The 20,773-nt window shown below is 38.5% G+C and overlaps 1 protein-coding gene and 1 pseudogene across 1 annotated transcript; both read right to left on the bottom strand.

Annotated features, from left to right (window-relative positions):
* Window positions 1-20,773, bottom strand: part of LOC121436997 — a 207,102-nt pseudogene that overhangs the window by 154,734 nt on the left and 31,595 nt on the right.
* Window positions 6,036-6,467, bottom strand: LOC121442003 (SUMO-conjugating enzyme UBC9-B-like). The gene has a single exon (XM_041643445.1). It carries the CDS (start codon window positions 6,465-6,467, stop codon window positions 6,036-6,038), a length of 432 nt encoding a protein of 143 aa, XP_041499379.1.

The raw sequence follows: 20,773 nt of genomic DNA, 5'->3' as shown, positions 1-20,773 counted from the left end.
TCTTTGCATTATTCTCACATTGATGGACAAATGATATAAGAGAGACTTGAAGAGTCTGAGATTCCTTCCAAGTCCAAGTGACCTCTGAGGTTAGTTGCTCAACTGGCCTTGACAACAGAGAAAGATTAATTTTGGCAACCTGCATTGTTCTTTAGTACTCAAGAAGAAAATTTTATCAAGAGAATTGGTAACAACACAAGGGATTGCACTCCACAGACATTAGATGTAAGTCTACATGAGATGTTATTTAAATAATAAATCTCACCAATATTTTCTTCATGATAAAAAGATGTTGTCCAGATGTGAGACATCAGACCTTGGCTCCTGAAACACCTTCCCACAGCAGAGAAAGATAGGGCATTTATTGTTTTAACCTTCAAATTAAATGATGCTAAATACCTTTTCTCTCTCTATTCAGAAACTACATGGGAAGAGCATCATGCTGACTTTTGGCTGATAAAACAGCTATAAAAGAATGTGAAAGTTGATTGTGGGTTCATCACTCTGGAGACCAGCTGTAGAGGTTAAAGGGAAACATCTAATAGACGGGGGGACTATTGTGAGCACATCAAGAATGTCTTATGGACTTTAGACATTTTAGTTCTTCCCAGACAACAGAAAAGGAATTCCTTTTCTGTCTCCATATGGGAGTTTGGTCTTTACAAGAGTCTCTCTGGAAGGGTATCACAATATTGTCACCTGATAACCCAAATTCAGCTAGGAAATTCAGATTCACTAATTCACTAATTCACTGCCCCAATTACACAATGGTAGTTAGTGTTACTGCTTCAAAGGGAGGTGGGATAAGACCTGGACATAGGGTTAGGGTTAGGGTTCTGTTCTTTATCCAGATTCTTGATTCCTTGCTCTGTTGATGCAAGAAATGGCAAGTCAGAACATTTAATAATCATCTAAAATTGATTACCTCACTGCTTATTTCTAATGTAAGCTATGGTCTAGAGAAGGAAAACTTTCATGTTCCTTCTTGCCCATCCCTTTCTGTGCTGGTACTACACCTGCTTTACAGTTTGTCAGTGAAATCAATTCTTACATGGGTCCCTCTTTATTTGCCAGTTCACAATAAAATCCAGAGAAGCTGGAGGATACACATTTACTCATATATTATCCTTCTCACTGAGAGGTTAAGGCCCAGTCTTGAAACACTTGCAGAACTTGCTTTCTGGACAGCAGAAGCAGGATTAGGTGTTCAAAGCAATTCTCAACTACGTAGTGTGAGGTAAGCCAAAGCTACAGGAGACAGAAATATATAATCAACAGCATTTGAGAAAAATGGAAAGAAATTCTTAATGAGCTGAAAACAATAAGGAATAGAAACAAATAAATTAGAGCAGTGATGCATGTAAAGTAAATAAAATTTAAAAAGTAAAAATAGCAATTATCTTTTTTAAAATCATAAATATAATTTAAAAGCACACAGTTATACTGACTTTCAACAAGAGAAAAACATTCCCTGCCAGAGAGACTGACATTAAAAAGGTATTACTTCACCATTCCCCTATGTGCAATGTTAGCTGCTGAGACCTGTGACCTGAAACACACAGCTACAGCTAATGGATATAATCATGACAGGCAGGATTGGATATATAAGCGTAGGAGAGTTCCCTTGTTAGAAAGTCAATATTTATTGACTCAAGCCAACCTTCCAGAATTCTATACCCAAAATCTAGCCTGCATTCATATGCATAACATAGATGAACACATGCTGGGAAATTACAAAAATCACTAATTCTGTCACAATCGGGTCCTATTTCATAATGGTGACTCCAGCAACTGTCTGTGTACCTACTATGTGTGCAATAAACTATTCTTCCTATTCTGGTCTGAAGGTGGAATCCAGGCTCCACATACAAATCCTTTCCCTGCTACTGAAACGGACATTTGACTACATGACTCAAATTTTTAATTTTAAAACTCAGTGATGGTTGAGTTCTTTAATCTAAGAATTTTGTTAGTTTAATAACAAGGACAACAGGTCATTGCTCTGGGGAGCAATGGGGTGGGATCAAGGCTACCTGATCTAACATAAAAATGTTTGTCTCAGAAACATTTTTCTACAGTGCTGAAGGTACTGCTATTCTAGAATTAATATGCCTTCACAGGGATTAATCATTCACACACTTATAGTTTAAGAGACACAAATTCCTTTAATAAAAGTATGCAATCAGTGGTGGTTAATGTTAAAAAGGGAGACAACCTGGCCCAGATTTTGCATTCCACACACGCTGCCATCCTTAATCTTTTTTTGGGCTCAGGCCTGCCTGAGATTATACATTGAACAGTTTAAATAGGGACAGGAGAATGCAAGTATAGACACTTAGGCAGATGGAGATTTACAGAACAAAACTATCTTTTAGATCATGCATTAGTATCAAATTAAAAATATATTATAATGTATGATTTAAAAGATAAATAGATCTTAATATATGATCTAAAAGATACATTTAAAAGATGTATTTGATGGAGGTGGGTCTTGTATCTATTTGTTGCTTTCATTGGTTAATTAATAAAGAAACTGCTTGGCCCTCTGATAGGGTAGAATTTAGATAGGCGGAGTAAAGAGAACAGAATGCTGGGAGAAAGAAGCTGAGTCAGTCAGTAGCCATGATTCTCCCACTCCAGACAGATGCAAGTTAAGATCTTTCCTGATAAGCCACACCTCGTGGGGCTACCCACATTATTAGAAATGGGTTAAAGCAAGATGTGAGAGCTAGCCAGTAAGAGGCTAAAGCTAGTGGGCCAGGCATTGTTTAAAAGAATACAGTTTCCATGTAATTATTTCAGGTATAAAGCTAGCCGTGTCTGTGGCCGGGTGCCAGGAACATAGCCCGCCACTCCTATTACAACATGTATTGATGCCACAATCCTCTAACATACAAAGGACATAGAACACAAATTTTAAAAATGTTATGGGAAAGTCAGCTATCCATACTATGTTCTTAAATCAACAGCTATTCTGAGCCATTCTAACATGCCAGTGTTATCATTAGTATATTTTCAGTGTGACTTTTTGGGTCTAGATGGCTACGGACACTGCCTAAGCAGTCTTCAACTGCAATCCTGGATATCTACATCTGCTAGGAAAGCTACCCTGACTGTTATTAAGTCAGGCTATTCCTGAAGCTGTGGAGAAAAGATATCCTGGATACCTAAAGCTATGAGGAGAAAGGAATCCTGACTGTTGAGAAGTCTGGCTATAACTGAAGCTGTGGAGGGAAAGTATCCTGATATCTACAGCTATGAGGAGAAAGACTGACTGTTGAGAAGTCTGGCTATGACAGAAGCTCCAGCATTTGTTAGTTCATGTCTTTGAAGATGAATATGTTAAACAAAACCTTTACCACACTAATTACATACATAATATTTCTCTACATTATGGGTTCTTTTAAGTTTTCAGAGATTATTATGAAAGGCAAAGACTTCAAACACATTGATTATTTTCATAGGGTTTTCTCTCCAGTATGGCCTCTTTCAAGACTTTGAAGATGACTGTGCCATGCAAAGGCTTTACCACACTGATTAAAACACTATTACAAGCTCATAGTCTCCCATGCCAGGATGGCAGAGCCTCCTCCTCACCAGGGAATCAACACTCAACAAAGCTCAGAGGCCAAGGACCACTACCCAGGTCACTACAAAGAACAACAGAACCTGTCTGGCTCATGGCTCATCCCTGTCCAAGCAGCTCTGACAGCTCAGTTAACCTGATCTTCCTGGTCTGGGGACAGTGGCTCCTACATTCACCATGGAATGGCTTGTGGTTCTCCTTACAACTCTCTAGAGCAGAACAAGAGACTACTGGAAAGAACCTGCAAACTACTTCCTATTGGTGTTCCTAATTAACTAGAGTCCCTTAGTAGCTAGGACTACCCAGGTGGGCTTCAAGTCATTAGTAGTTATCCTATTGGGAGAGCAGAGATCAAATGTCTTAGAAAGCAAAAATCCCCAAGGTTTGTCCTTCCACATTATAGTCAGACAAGTTCCTAATATGGAAAATTTGTACTTTAGTAAAACCTTCCATTCTCTCAGAACACTTCCTGTTCCTCTTCCAAGGCAGAAGTTTTTACCCTTCTTCTTGCCAATCTTTTGCCTGTTGTGACTACACTGGCTTTACAACTGGTCAGTGAACTCAAGTCTTACACAGGTCCCACTTCACTTGTAAATTCACAAGTAAAATCTAGAGATTTTACACTCATGGTTCAGTGTAGCCAACCATTTACTTCATAGCTGGGAGATCCTTCAACCAAACACAGGTCACGTTCAAACAGTAATTGTTGTTAAACAAAAAGAAGACATGAGAATTAGAACACAACAAAGGGTCTATGGGAGGGCTTAGAAGCAGAAGAGAGATAGTGGAAATAATGTATTTATCATCCTGAAAAATTCTGTTCAAAAGTTGAAACAGATTTTATGGCCATGTGCTCCAGAGAGTTGGGATTTGTATTAGAGCAGAACAAGTACTATTTACATCATTTATCTCAGAGCATACATCTAAAACCTGGAAAATAAATCATAGTAGGCAGGGCCATATCATTTTATCCAGCTCTTCTATTTTACTTGAACTACTGTCACTATAGTAATTAAGTTTAATGGTAAGTTCAGTTCTTTATATAGATTCTTGTATGCATGGTCTGTGGACCCACGGAATGGCAAGTAAGCACGTTTATGGAGCATTTAAAATTGATTACCTCACTACTCACTGCTAATGTCAACTACTGTCACAGCAGGAAAGTTTTTACCCTTCTTCTTGCCAATCTTTTGCCTGTTGTGACTACACTGGCTTTACAACTGGTCAGTGAACTCAAGTCTTACACAGGTCCCACTTCACTTGTAAAGTCACAAGTAAAATCTAGAGAAGTTGGAGGATAATCATTCACTGATCTATTCTTCCTTCACACAGACCAGTCAAGATCCAGCCTGGTAGGAGTTGCAGGACTGCTTTTGCAGCACTAGAAACCAAAGGCAGGATTAGGTGTTCACAGCAATTCTGTTACATAGTGTGATGTAAGCCTGAGCTATATGAGACATTGATCTAAACCAGTTTTCTTAATCTTCCTAGTGCTGTGACTCTTTAATACAGTTACTCATGATGTAGCGACCCCCACCTATAAAATTATTTTTGCTGCTACTTCATAACTATATTTTGCTGTTATGAATTATAATATAAATATCTGTACTTTCTGATGTTATTAGGCCAGTACTGTGATAGGTTCATTTGATCCCCCTAAAAAGAGTCATGGCCCACCAGGTTGAAATAAATAGATGAATAAATAAACAGCACTTAAAAACAGAATGAAATTCAAAAACTGGGAAACATTGGAAAATAAAAACAAAGAAATTATAGCAATAATGCCTTTGAATAAAATGAAATCTAAAATATGATAACCAATAATTGACTTCTTTTTTATTTTATTTTTTTTATATAAACAGTTTATTTACTCTAAACAGCAACACAGACAAAACGCCATATAAACACAAAGGAAGTGGTGCAGAATGGAGACGCTGGCCAACTTTGGATCTGAGGCTCATAAGCAACAACCCAGGTTCTGAGGAGGTTGAGGGTGGGGAGGGAGGGACAGTGTGGTTCTGTCATACAGCCAGCTGGAGGCCAGAGCTCTGAACAGTGGGAAGCATGCCTGCATCCCAGCTCGAAGAAACTAGCTCCGAGGGGCTTACCAAGTACAAAAGTTTATCATTTCACAGCAGTTGAAATACTGACATCAATATTAAAATAAAAGCAAGTTTTACATAACAATCAAAAATACAAAAGACTGAAGGAAGAGACCCTGTATGAAAAACTGGGGCAATTCAGCGAATTGAGACTGTATATCCCAGTGGCGGAAATGGAAAATGGCGCCTGCTCAACCCTCCCAGGCGACTAGTAACTGTATGCAGTGACTTAGATCTGCAAAAGGTGTAAACAAGTTCTTGCCAAGCCAATCCCTTCCTCGTCATGGAGCCAAAGGGCCGCTGCTTATGACGGGGCAAACTTCTTCGCTTGTGCTCGAACCCTTTTCTCATATTCCACTGTTTTGGCAGTAAGTTGTGTAGGCTTCTGCTTGAGCTGGGTCTTGGATATTTGGTTCATTAAGAAGTTCTTGTATTCCTAATAAGATCTGTTTGATCGTGATAGCTGGCCTCCAGTCCTTGTCTTCCTCCAGGATGGACAGGCACACTGTGCCAGAAGGATACATGTTTGGGTGAAACAGTGGTGGCTCAAATTTACATTTTGGTAGCGAGAACGGATAGTCATCTTTGAAAAGCATCCGCAGTTTGAACAAGCCTCCTTCCCATGGAGTCCCCTTCTTTCCAGGGATAGCGCACTCCCAATTCATCAGGTTCATCGTGCCATCAGGGTTCTTTGTTGGGACATCCACAAAGCCAAAAGGGTGGTCCTTCCTACAAGCTTTCCTTTCCTGGGCACGTTGGCTGAGTGCAATCCCTGACATATTCAAAGTCCCTGGGCGACCATGGCCCGGACCATCTTGGCGGCAGAGGCGGTGGCGCTCCTTTGACTCGGGACTTCCCTCCGCACCCTCCGCGTGCAGCCCGGAGCTCGACTTCTTAAAATGATAAAAATAATAATTGAACACTTAGTTATACTGACTTTGAAACAGAGTACACACTTCCCTGATAGGGAGAATGCCATTAATAAGAGAATGCATGACTTTGTCCCATGTAAAATGATAACCAATGGCCTGTGTCTCAAACATCTGAGCTGACTTAACTGTGTCAACCAGGAGTGAACATATCTACATGGGAGAGTTCACTAATTGGAAACGAAACATGTAGTAGTTCAAGCTATCCTCCCTAAACTGTACACCCACGAGTGTCTGTCTTCGTTCATGGGCAAGAAATAATGTATGATGGGAAATTACACAGAAAGTCACACACTGTGCCCAATCATCTTTGTAATGGATAACCCTGAAGCTCACTCCCTTAAACTTCATTCTGTGATCTCGTTATTGTCCAGTTTTTCCCCCTTCCTGTGTACACAGTACACTGTTCCTACTCTTCTGGTCTGAAGGGAGAAGCCATGATCCACACACAAATCCTTTTATTGTTATTGCAATGGACAACCCAAATATGAATCAAACTGGTAATTTTAGAACTCTGTGGTGCAGCATTTTTGTAATCCAAAAATTTATGGTGGTTAACCAAGAGGATAGCAAAGGCAATGCTCTGTGGGGTTACAGACAGAATTCAAGTTACCTCAATCTGTATAGGGGACATTGACTGTACACTGCTTTTTTAAAAACTGAAAAATGAAGCTGTACTAGAATTATTATACTTTCATGGCACACAGTTTCTGAGCCTGTAATGGCCCCTTGGGCACCATGTTAGAGGTCTTTGATGAGGAAGAAGGTCTTTTGGCTGGTTGTAAATCATGGTTCTTTCATTTGTTATAGGAATGTACCTTACTGGCATATTAATCCTGCTGAACAAACATTTGCATCTCATGAAAATAATCTCTAACAGGCATGGCTAGCATACTACTTATCTTTGGGGAATTTGGGATGCAGCCCTCCCTCACTTAAATTCTACTTTGTGTGACTTAATGTCTCCTAAGAACTGGTAAATTCTTATACCATTAATTTTATTATCAATTATGCTCTCCTAATTCACAGTTTAGCAGCAGAGTGATACTCTACAAAGGAGAAACCATTTATGAGCTCCACGAAATTAACTGCAGATGGATCCTAAACATAAATGTTAAAAGTGCAGAACTTCTGAAGAGACTGGAGAGACCAGTAGTCTCCGAATTTGAAAAATTGGGCTCCACATGCAACAACATAAGCACTACAGGCACCATCATTTGTGGATCCCAAAGCTCTGCTCTGTGCAGACACACCCCAGGCAGTGAAGATTTAGAGACTGACAGCAGGGAGTTGCAAGGATCACTTAGGGCTACTTAGGATGAGGCAGGAACACACTAAACTCTGGGTTTGTCCACTGCCTCCCACCTAGCCAGGGGAGGACCCACCACACCACCCACAAGCCTCAGCAGGCCGCTCTACTTAGTTTGAGGACAGCGGCCCCTCACTCACCAAGCCCAGTCACTCCTCCACACATGGTGACAGCAGCTTCTTACACACCTTGGGCCACCACACCTCCCCTACGTGGAAAGCAACCCCACACTCACCATGGAGAAGCTGCTGAGCAGACGCCTTCTCTCCACACATGGGAGCCCAAGGCGCAGTGCATGAAAGAGACTGATTTCTTCAGGAAGGGCTAAACTGGAAGGCTGGCTCCCAGAACCCTCCCATTTGTCTGTCGGGTCTGCTAGAGGCTCTGATTAGTTAGTGAGGTCTAAGTATCAAAACCATGTGAGCAGAAGGGAAACAGCACAGAATTCCCAGCACTGGCTGCAAATATAAATACAGGTATATCTCAGATTGGCTGGAGATTTACATCAAATTCAACAGCAAGTCTCCTGCAAAGGTAAATCAATGGGTTTGGTTTTAAAAAAAACAAGTATACAAATTCAGAAAGAGGCTAATCAGGCAATGTTGCACAAGAGGAATATTGGGTAAATCAAGAACATAATAAACAAAGTCCACAGTGGTGCTAAAACTGATAACCACTGTTTCCATCCTTCTGTGAAAAGTCTAGGGTTCTGAGGATCTGAAACAACCCTTTTCCAAAGGCTCTGGCCCCACATCTTTACCAGCACTCCCAAGCATATTCCTGATATTAGAGACAGAGCTCTGCTGTTTCTCTATACATCATTGCCTTAGAGAAACCTCCCAATGCCTAGGCAGGTTGCCAAAGTCAGAGAGGCCTAGTTTCAAGTATTTTCTAGAAGTTCTGCACTTAGCATTTGACATTTAAGTGTAAGGTCCATTTGGAGTTAATTTGTGGAAGTTGTAAATGGCATCTCATGTACTGAGCAGTACTCCAGTACTAAGTCGCAATGTAGAAGACTAGAATTGGTGATATAAAGGATTGACCAATGCTTAGGAGAGAGTTAGTCACACCAAGTAGAATTTAGCTGAGGGAGGGCTGCCTCAGAAATATCCCAAAGACAAGTAGTATGTTAATCAGGACTATTAAAGATTTGGATGCTCAAATGTAAATATTTATTTAACTTTTATTTATACATGTCTGTAGTGAAAAGAACAAATGAGATACTCACTTATATAATGGATAAAGAGGCTGCCTGTGTAACTCTCTAGAGTAAGCTGGAGCATCATAGTTTTAAGAGGGATTTCTTAGTTGTGTTGTACTGGATGCTGTAAACATCAATTACATGATATTTTCTTATGCATTTGCGGTTTCTTAGAATCAACTACATACTTACATTAAAACCCAAAAGCATGGTTATAGTAGTGATGCCATGGATCATATGAATAATGCCTTGTGTTTATCTAATGTTTAGTTGAGGAAAAACAAATTTATTACATTATCATATACAGTTTCTATTCAGCTTTCTTTCATTTGTTGTTGCTCAGCAGTATCTTAAGACAAATGTTTGGTATCATCCCATGATCACCCATGGCTGCTTACAAAGGATGACCATCATCAGTTTTGCTGAATGTTGATATTCCATCAAGAAAATAGCATCCCATTTGATCTTAGTACACAGCCTCTTTTCCAGGCAACTATATGCAATTCATCCCTAATGACATGGGACATTATGGTTTTAAGAATGAGCTAGAGTATGTAGCCAGGGAACCATTTGAGTGGATCTTGATTCTGTGTTAGCACCTATGAGAAATCCATCTTTGAAAGTGGGAATTTAAGCCAGGCGGTGGCGGCGCACGCATTTAATCCCAGCACTTGGGAGGCAGAGGCAGGCAGATCTCTGTGAGTTCAAGACCAGCCTGGTCTACAAGAGCTAGTCCCAGGACAGGATCCAAAACCACAGAGAAACCCTGTCTCGAAAAACAAAAAAAAAAAAAAAAAAACAAAACAAAACAAAAAAAAAAAGTGGGAATATACCTTGAGTGCTATAAGGCTTACTTACATCCTATGTCCACTGAGAAAAATATTGTAATGGAGAATATATGGGCAGTGGAAGTGTAGAGAGAAGGTAAGCTCCACATATGCAGCTATGAGAGAGCCATTGTACATACTGGATGGAGACATGCCTTGTGCTGCTTCTGTGTATCTTAGTTAGAGCTTCTATTGCTGTGAAGAGACACCATGACCACAACAACACTTATAAGGGAAAATATTTGATTTGGCCTGGCTTATGGTCTCAGAGGATTTAGTCGATTATCATCATGGCAGAAAGCATGGAGAAAGAGCTGAGTGTTCTATACCCAGATCAGCAGGCAGCAGAAAGTGATCATGGCATAGTTCAACAAGGTCACACCTCCTAATAGTGTCTCTCCATGGGATTTTGGGGGTCATTTTGATTCAAACAACCACAGAATCAAAACCCCTTGTATGTACCTTTTCAACCATGCTCAGTAAGTAAGCTCAATAAACTCACTGGTTGGTCCCCAGGATGGACTTTGGTGAAATTGTACTTTGTATCTTCATTGGGAATTATGGTTATGGGATAGAAATTGCTTCTGCCCCTTCCTTGGGGGAGAAAATTCTCACAACAGATCATAAACATATTTGTTAATGTTCCTACTTATTATGATATTAGCAAAAAGGGAGAAGTACATAAAAGAACATGTTAGAAGAACATAAATATGTAAATGACCATAGTAAAAAAGGACTTAGATGTATGAACAAGATTAAGACTAGATGGCTCCAGAATAAAGACTGGAAAGGTTTTACAAGCTATGAAGGTCTGAGTAAGTTGTTTAAGGTACATAAGGATGAGACTTAGGAATCATTTATTTATTAAAGTTTGCAAGGTCAGATTCCAATTATTTCAAGGAGTGGTTGAAAGGTATGCCAAAGAAAGTTTATTGAGTTGTGTCTGACTCCTGAAGTATTATAAAGTAGTTAAAAGTACAAAACTAGTATAAAACTGATCTTCTAGTGTTTAATAATCATTCTTAGAGGCTATTCTAATGTCATTACATGGAACAAAAGTGGGATTATTTCTCTCATTTCTATACAAGATCAGTGAGGTCCATAGGAACAAAGGCTATCTATTGATCATTTATTGTCCTGTTCATGGAGGCCATGGAGAACGCAATCGATGAATTGGAATCATCATCAAGTGTACAAAAGGAAGATCAATGTGGGAAAGATTTCTTCAAGGCTTCAAAGGAAGCCACAGTACATAAAGCAAAGCTTTTGACTTATCCTCACATTGATGGACAACTGATAACAGAGAGACATGAAGAATCTGACGATCCTTCCAAGCACAAGTGACCTCTAAAGACTAGATGCTCAACAGGCATTGACAACACCGAAAGACAGATTAATTTTTGACATCTGCATCAGCCTTCAGTACTCAAGAAGAAATTTTAATGAAAGGATAAGAGGATTGCTAACAACACAACGGTTCACACTCCACAGACATTAGATGTAAGTCTACATGAGATGTTAGTTAGATAGCCAATCTCAGTAATATTTTCTTGATAAAAAGATTCTGTATGGATGTGAGACATCAGATCTTGGCTCCTAGAACACCTGCACACAGCAAAGAAGGACAGGCTCAGGATTGTTTTAACCTCCAAATTAAATGATACTAAATACCTCTCTTCTCCCTATCCAGAAGTCACATTGGGAGGGCATCATGCTGACTTTTGGCTGATGAAACCGGTGTAAAAGGTTGTGACAGTTGGTTGTGGGCTCATCATTATTGAGTCCAACTGTAGAAGTTAAATGGAAACCTCTAACAGATGGAAGCTATTGTGAGTCCGTCAAGAATATCTTATGGACTTTGGATATGTTAGTGCTTCCCAGACAACTCTGTCTACATCTGAGACTTTGGTCTTTATGAGAGGCTCTATGGAAAGGTACCATAATACTACCACCTGATGCCAAAAAAAATTCAGCTGAGGGGCTGGAGAGATGGCTCAGTGGTTAAGAGCACTGCCTGCTCTTCCAAAGGTCCTGAGTTCAATTCCCAGCAACCACATGGTGGCTCACAACCATCTGTTGTGAGATCTGGTGCGCTCTTCTGGCCTGTAGGAATACATGCAGACAGAATACTGAAAATACTGTATACATAATAAATAAATTTAAAAAAAAAATTCAGCTGAAACAAACCAGAACAGTCATTCCCCTGTTCCCATAATGGTAGTTAGTATTACCTCTGCAAAGGAAGGTGGGATAAGAACTGGAGGTAGAAATAAAATATACAATTTAGGGAAAAAGAAAAACAACTCACAAGGCTCCCTATTGGCTCCCTCATAGATCACAATCTACTTTCCCACTGGTGCTCCTGATTGCTAGGCTTGCCCAGAGTCCCTCAAGAGCTAGAATTGCCCAGCTGAGCCTGAAGACAGTAGAAGTTCCCTTACTAGATGAGCAGAAATCAAATTACTAAGCCAGCACAGCCCTTCCCAGCTCTGCCATTACACCCTAGGGAAACACAGGGCTCTAGTTTGAAAAATTGGTATTTTAGTAGAAACTTTTCCAGTCTCTCAGAGCACTTTTTGTTCCTCTTCCAAAATATGGTGTCCCTTGTGTGCATGTTCCAGTACCCTTTCCCTCATAGTTCACATATTCTGAAGCCAAACATAGGCTACACTCAAACAGCAACTCTTGATAAAGCAAGATTTGTGATTTTTCTAATTTCTGGAAAGTCTTAGAGGCACGAAATGAATTTGTCACACATGAAGCACATTTTAGTATCTACCTCAAATGTTTCAAAGTAGAAACCACAATGAAGTGATCTCTAACATCAGTCTTCAGTGAACATGGTACTAATTTACTTCCTTCAAGGCTTTTACAAAAAATAAATGAAAAATGTTTTTTTTTCTTGAAGCTGAAGACAACTGTGATGTCCAACATCTTTACAAAATCATTTTCAGGAATAGAGTTTTTCTCTCATATGTGTTTATCTCTATTTCTTGACTTCAACATGATACAAACAGGCTTTAAAATATTTACAGCACTAGAAACATGGCTGGGCAATTAAGAAATATTCATTCCTAGAACCAAGGCCTAATTTTTGACAACTTCTTGTAATTCTTGCTACAAGAAGATCCGAGGGTCAAACATTCTCAGAAGCAAACATGAAAACTTTACATACTCACACAAACATATAATGACATCACACAATTACAATTAAAACAACTCTTTAAACAAACACTTTTTCACACATGAAAGTTTCTATCTTATAAGCATTCATTCCTCTAACACAGGCATTGAGGCACCTTCAAAATAACTATGCTATAAGCAAAGGCTTTATCGCACTAATTACATTCATTAGATTTCTCTCCAGTATGTCTTCTTTCATGTATTCGGAGATTACTGTGATGTGCAAAGGCTTTTCCACACTGATTACATTCATAGGGCTTCTCTCCAGTATGGCTTCTTTCATGTTTTCGGAGATAACTGTGACATACAAAGGCTTTTCCACACTGATTACATTCATAGGGCTTCTCTCCAGTATGTCTTCTTTCATGACATTGAAGTTGTCTGTGCCATGCAAAGGCTTTTCCACACTGATTACATTTATAGGGCTTCTCTCGAATATGGCTTCTTTCAAGTTTTCGGAGATAACTGTGACATGCAAAGGCTTTTCCACACTGATTACATTCATAGCGCTTCTCTCCAGTATGGGTTCTTTTATGTTCTTGTAGATGATATTGCCATGCAAAGGCTTTTCCACATTGATTACATTCATAGGGCTTCTCTCCAGTATGGCTTCTTTCATGACGTTGAAGTTGGCTGTGCCATTGAAAGGCTTTTCCACACTGATTACATTTATAGGGCTTCTCTCGAATATGGATTCTTTCATGTTTTCGGAGATAACTGTGACATGCAAAGGCTTTTCCACACTGATTACATTCATAGGGCTTCTCTCCAGTATGGCTTCTTTTATGTATTCGGAGACTACTGTGACATGCAAAGGCTTTTCCACACTGATTACATTCATAGGGCTTCTCTCCAGTATGTGTTCTTTTATGTTCTTGTAGATGACCATGGTGTAAAAAGGCTTTTCCACATTGATTACATTCATAGGGCTTCTCTCCTGTATGGGTTCTTTCATGTTTTTAGAGATAACTGTGACATGCAAAGGCTTTTCCACACTGAATACATTCATAGGGCTTCTCTCCAGTATGGGTTCTTTCATGACGTTGAAGATGACTGTGTTGTACAAAGGCTTTTCCACACTGATTACATTCATAAGGCTTCTCTCCAGTATGTGTTCTTTTATGTACTTGTAGATGACAATGGTGTGAAAAGGTTTTTCCACACTGATTACATTTATAGCGTTTCTCTCCAGTATGTGTTCTTTTATGTACTTGTCGATGACTGTGATGTGCAAAGACTTTACAACACTGATTACATTCACAGGCCTTCTCTCCAGTATGTGTTCTTTTATGTATCTGAAGAGGACTGTGATGTAAAAAGGCTTTACCACATTCGTTATGTTCAAAGGGTTTCAATCTAGTATGTGTTCTTTCAAGGCTGTGTAGATGACTGTCACATGTGAAGGCTTTAACACATTGAGTATATACAGAAGTTTTCTCTCTAGTTTGACTTTTTTCATGCCTGTAATGATAGTTGTACATGTGAAAGAATTAGCACATTCATTGTTGAATATTCTTATCTGTATGAATTAATTTTACAATTTGGTCCAATTTTAAAGAGAAAATATATCTTAAGGTTTTATCACCATGTTTACAATCTTGTTGTTCCCCTTCATTAAGGCTTGTTTTGCATCTTTGAAGACAATAGATAACAACCTTTATTACATGGTTCACATTTACAGAATCTTTTTTCTATATGAGAATTTTTACCTATTTGAAGAGAACTGAAAAATCTCAGAACTTCACCACCCTTGTTGCATTCATAAAGTTTCCTATATTGTGAGTGATACTACATTTGGTAAGTGAACTATGACAAACAGAAGTACTTACACAGTCCTAGTACTCATGATGCTATTCTGAAATGTGAGCTTACTGATATATTAACAATGAGGCTAGAAAACCAATTACTTATATACTTGTCCAACAAATGCAACAAGTATATTCAACATGGGGACCGCTACATATCTTCTAATTGTTCTGAGAAAAAGGTATGTTATCTATTTTCACATCCCTATGCTCATGGGGCTTGTATCCAGAATAACATATGACATACCTAGTAAAAGAAAAATAACAAATATAAGGTTTCCACATTGAGTTCACACAGTTTGACTTTATGTTCATAGACTTGTGGTATATGGATTAAGGCCTCTACATAACAGCTGCCCCTTGACTGTTGACTTTAACTGCCCCCTCACTAAACTTTGCAGTCACAAGTCTATGAGTTAAACTACCTTTTCTATGGATTATTAGTATAATAGAGTTTTAGAGAGATACTTATCACCTTTTCAATATGTGTATGTATGTATATATATATATATATATATATTCATGAAATAAATGGATTGATAATTCTACAATATAGCTCTCATCATATTATGACTCAAATTTTAATATAGGTTAAGACATTGTTTCCTTATCTTCCTTCTTAAAAGAATGGCTTGCAAATGCAGTTCACTTATCTGAAATTAAGGTGTATGATTTTGTGAGAATTTAAAAATCATCAATGCACTTTAGTATTTACACTGTTGCTTTTGTTTAAAGCTTACAGGATGCATTACACATTCTTCAGAGATACAATTCTATCAGCTTACACATGAAAATTACCTTTCATGTCTTCTAGAACTTTGACAATGTTTTTCAATATTATGGTCTTCCCAACTGTATCCTAAAATATAATGCCAGAATATGTATGTTATATATTGAAATGTGTAAAAAAAATTAGTTACCATTTGTATTGAACCTTACAGCCATGCCTGATTTATTCATTTCATTCTTCTTCTTCCTCAATCATATTACAAAAGAGCACCAGTTACCAATGAACAACTGTCCCCTTATTATAAAACATGAAATATAATTCAGTCTTACCTATACTAGTAAGGTTTCTGTAGGTTTCCAACATCACATCTTTGTAGAGACTCCTCTGGGTAGGATCCAGCAAAGTCCATTCTTCCCAAGTGAAGTCGATATGTACATCATCATAGGTCACTGCATTCTAAAATATTCCATACATTTGTACAACAGAAATCATGACTTTGACAACACTGCAAATGTATACTTCTTTGACAGTATAGTCATATAACTTTGGTGCTCCCCATACTTATTCTATGAAATAGACATAATTTAATTACCAAGTCACTTTAGAAACAAACTGAATGGAAGATTCACCTCTGTAATTTATGAACCCTTTGAAATGCCTATTAACAAACAATAAAAGATAAGTAAACAGATCAACAGTACAGAGTACAAATGAGAGAAATTGTATGGATGATTAATTTCTAACAAAAAAAGAAAAAAAAAGATAGTCAAACTGGGTGTATTGAATCATGCCTTTAATCCTTGCACTCAGAAGGCAGAGGCATATATCTATCTGCCTCTGAGTTGAATGGCCTAGTCCATGCAATCACTTCTAGGACAGCCATAAATATATATTAAGGATCTGTTTCCATTTAAAAGTCAATCAAACAAACATAAAAGATAGAAAGAACTCAGAGGTTTTTGCTGTAGTTCCTGAAAAGAGTTATCTATTTACTCCAGCTCTTTATTCATCTATGAGAAACCTGAAGTGTCTCAATTTAAACTGCAACATAAATAAGATTTTACTTAAAGCACTGGATGTTTAAAAAGTTATAAATGGACAAATGAAAGCATCAAATATATATGTTGATTACAAATAATCAACACTGAGCAGGAAAGATGTTTCAACAGTAAAGAGTACTCCTGGTCTGACTCAAGGAATTACATGGGGGGATCACAACTATTCATTATACCAAGTTCAGGGTTCCTAGTTCCATCTTTTAATCAACGTAAGGATCAGGCACTCACATGGTACATATCCATGTACAAGTAAATACTCATATTAAAATAAAAATTCAAACAAAACAAAACAGGACGGAAGAAGGTGATGCACCTGCAATCCAATGACTCAGAAAGCACAACCAGTGTCAATGTCATGAATACATGCCATCCTGGGAAACATAATGATACCCTCTGTCAAATTTTAAAATTCAAGATATGGGTGAAGCTCAGTATATGCTTGATAGGAACAAAACCATCATACAACAATATAAAAACAAAAAAAGTCAAGGCCCACTTTTAATCCCAGTACTTGGGAATCAGAGTCAGGGGATCTCTGAGTTTGAAGCCAGCCTGGTATACACAGCAACTTGCAGGACATCTAGGGCTATACAGACAAATCTTGTATTCAGAAATAAACAAACAAAAATGAAAACTGTAGGCTACCAAACTGTCTTAGGATCAAATAGCAGTTAATTTTGCTGAATCTTATGTGATTTGGTGATAGAGTTTATAATGGTAGGAAAGTCATGACAGCAAAAGAAGAAAGCTGACTGATTAGTTTCAACCACAATATAGCAGGCACAAAGAACGGGGAATAGGTTGAGGCTATAGAAACTCATAGCACATGTCCAATGAGGAATTTCATCCAGAAAGGCTCCTCCTCCTACTGGATTCACAAGCAATCAAATGAAAGTTGACAAGAAGAGGGACATGTTCAAATACATCTTCCTATATGAGAGGTTTTCATTCAATCAAGTACATCCTGACCTGGGTCACTATAGGCTCATGGTAACCAAAGAAGAAAAATGCGTTTAGGGTTACGGTTAAGAATCACTTTGCTTACGCCTTCCATAAGTTGAATGCTTATGTGAATGGAGTCTTACCCTTAGATCACCTTGCTAGGCTTCCATTCTATAGCAAGGGCCTTCTCTATAATGGTGATAAAATCCTCGAAAATCCCTGCCTGTTCCAGTAATTGACTGCCACAAGAAACTGCCTTTTCATTTTCATTTATTTCTGCTCCACTTGGTGTTTATTTTTCACCGTAGTCTTGAATGAATCATCAGTAATAACCATCCACCACAATCAATATTCCATTTAAGGAATTAGCTCATATTTTTAAATTCTGCTTCACTAAATTTCCAGGTCAGAGGCAGAAAAAGAAATATTTTGGAGCCAAAATATCACACAAATAACCTCCAGCTTAATCAATTTCAACTGAAATTCTATGATTTCAATCTCCACTTTCTGTCATCTCTCTTAACATTTCCATCTTTCTGATCCGACAAGAACAGCTAATTAATTCTGTGTACTACTTTCTAATATTTTTGCCACCTAAAGTTTTGATATCTTCTATACTCTTCAAAGAGACATCATTCCCAGGTTCTGTCTAGAAACAATATTACTTTTGGTTCTCCATTTTTTGTTCTAACTTGCATTTATATATCTCCAATTAAATCTTTTAATGAAAAGCAGCTCAGACAATGAGTGGGGGTAATTTGGCTTCATCATTTTGGGAGCTTAGGATAGAAAAGCAAGCTAATAGTTGAAGGCAAAAATACATGGACAAGGAGAGTTTCATGGCTTTCTTTCTTGCCTAGTCAGATTGGTGCCTTTTGTATCCCAAGCCCACTTTCTTAGAGATATTGCCACCCACAGTGGAGGAGCCATCACACATCAATCATCAATCAACACAATCTCTCCCAGATATGGCAGTTTATGGCTTTTATGAACAAAGCCACTATGAACACAGTTGAGCAAATGTCCTTGTGGTAGTATCTTTTGGGTATATGTTCAAGAGTGGTAAACATTTGTCTTGAGGTAGATTGACTCCCAATTTCCTGAGGACTGCATATTAATTTCTACATTGGCTGTACAAGTTTGCACTTGTGACAGCAATGAATCCCCTTGCTATATGTCCTTGCCAGCATTAGCTGTCACTTGTGTTATGGACCTTATCAGTTCTAAGACTTGTAAGATGAAATATCAATGTAGTTTTGATATTCATTTCCCTAATGGCTAAGGATGTAGAACTTGTCTTCAGGTGTTTCTCAGTCACTTTAGATTCCTTTACTGAGAATTCTGTTTAGAGGTGTTCCCCATTATAATTGGATTATTTGGTTTGTTTTTGTCTAGTTTTTTTCAGTTCTTTAATATCCTAGGTGAGAAAACACAGAATCACATATATAAACATGATATGTATTTACTTATAGGTGGATATTACCAGTTAAGTAAAGTATAATCACAGTAATCACAGTTAATCACAGTACAATCCATAGACACGGAGAGGCTAAGTAACAAGAACAGCTCTACAAGAGATGAATGCATCTCATTGGTAAGAAGAAATAAAACAGATTTTACGAGTGCAGTGGAGGCAGGTGGGAATGGGAACAGGAAGGATCAGGTGAGTGAAGAAAAGACAGATGGGGAGAAGACAGGGAGAGATAACTGGAATAGGGGAACTTTTAACAGGGGATGTAGAAACAGTATAGCGAAAACTTTCCTGGACCTATAAAGGTAACCCTAGTGAGGACTCCTAGTACTCAAGAGGAGGCTGAACTAGCCATCTTCTGTAACTACATAAGGTTCCCAGTGGAACTGCGACACCAAGCCAGCCACAAAACATTCAACCCACACTTGTACTACCTGCAAGATATGCTGGGACACTGGTGGCTTAGAGCTTTCTTAGTGGCCAATAGATGACTGGTCTAACTTGAAACTCATACTGTGAGAGGAAGTCCATAAGTGACACTGCCTAGATGGCCAGGAACCAGAAATTGAATGGCTCAGAACAGGGGTAGAACCAAATACAGTTGGCCAAGAAAAAAATATCAATGAAATGATTCATAACTATTTTCTGCTATTATCATAGATTGCTGTTTAGCCTACTTGTTATTAAAGAGGCTTCTTCCAGGGGCTGATGTAAGCCCATGCAGAGATCCCTACAAACAAAAAGTAGGAAGCAGTATGGAGAGAACTACTACCAAATTCCCAAATATTGCTTATAAACATTTGTTTACATTTAAAGGAGCCATGATACAGAGATAATAATACATTGTATTTGTATAGATTTTGACCTAATGATAAAAATTTAAGGTCAACTGTTTTATATATGTATATATATACATATATATATATATACACATATACATATATGTGTGTGTGTATGTGTGTTCTTGTTTAAAGTATTATATTTGTGCAGCTCATTTAAAGATGCAATGTATAGTTAAGAAATACAAATTAGACCCCCCAAGCCTGCCCTGTTGTCTGCAAGGTCCTTGGCTCAGGAACAGTTTCCTGCTCCTGCACCAAGGCTAACCACCCAGAGGGGTGAGTGCCTGCCTACCAGGCAGGCCTGAAGGTCCCTGGCAAGGAAGTGTGGGCACCTTCAGCTTGTGATGCAGGGTCTCCTGTGTTCTACTCGACCCCGCCTTGTTCCCCACCTTAGCCCTTTTGTCCACAGGTCCTTAGGCTACCAGGCATCCCTGTTTCAGTGCTGAGGAGTTCCATTTGGATAGTGCTGAGGAGTTTCATACAGACAGGAACAGTTCCTGCTTCTACACTGAGGAGATTCACCAAGAGAATCAGTCACAGCAAAGACTAGACCAAGATACCAGGCCTCTCCTGGCTTCATTTGAAGGAACTGATGGGCAGGTGCCAATGCAAGAATTCCTGCAACAACCTGAAAGGCAACATGACATCACCAGAATCTAAAGATACCAAAACAAGAAGAATCGAACACCCTACTCCAGAAGAAATAGAAGATATTGACTTTAAATGGAACTATGTGAAAATGGACCTTAAACAGGAGGTGAAAAATTGCCATGAAGAAATAGTGATGG

The sequence above is a fragment of the Microtus oregoni genome, unplaced genomic scaffold, assembly GCF_018167655.1.
Source record: "Microtus oregoni isolate MIOR12 unplaced genomic scaffold, Mior012 000002F_ref0000024, whole genome shotgun sequence".
Classification (NCBI taxonomy): domain Eukaryota; kingdom Metazoa; phylum Chordata; class Mammalia; order Rodentia; family Cricetidae; genus Microtus; species Microtus oregoni.
Note: the sequence above shows the minus strand (reverse complement) of the source record. Positions and strands in the feature narration are given on the sequence as shown.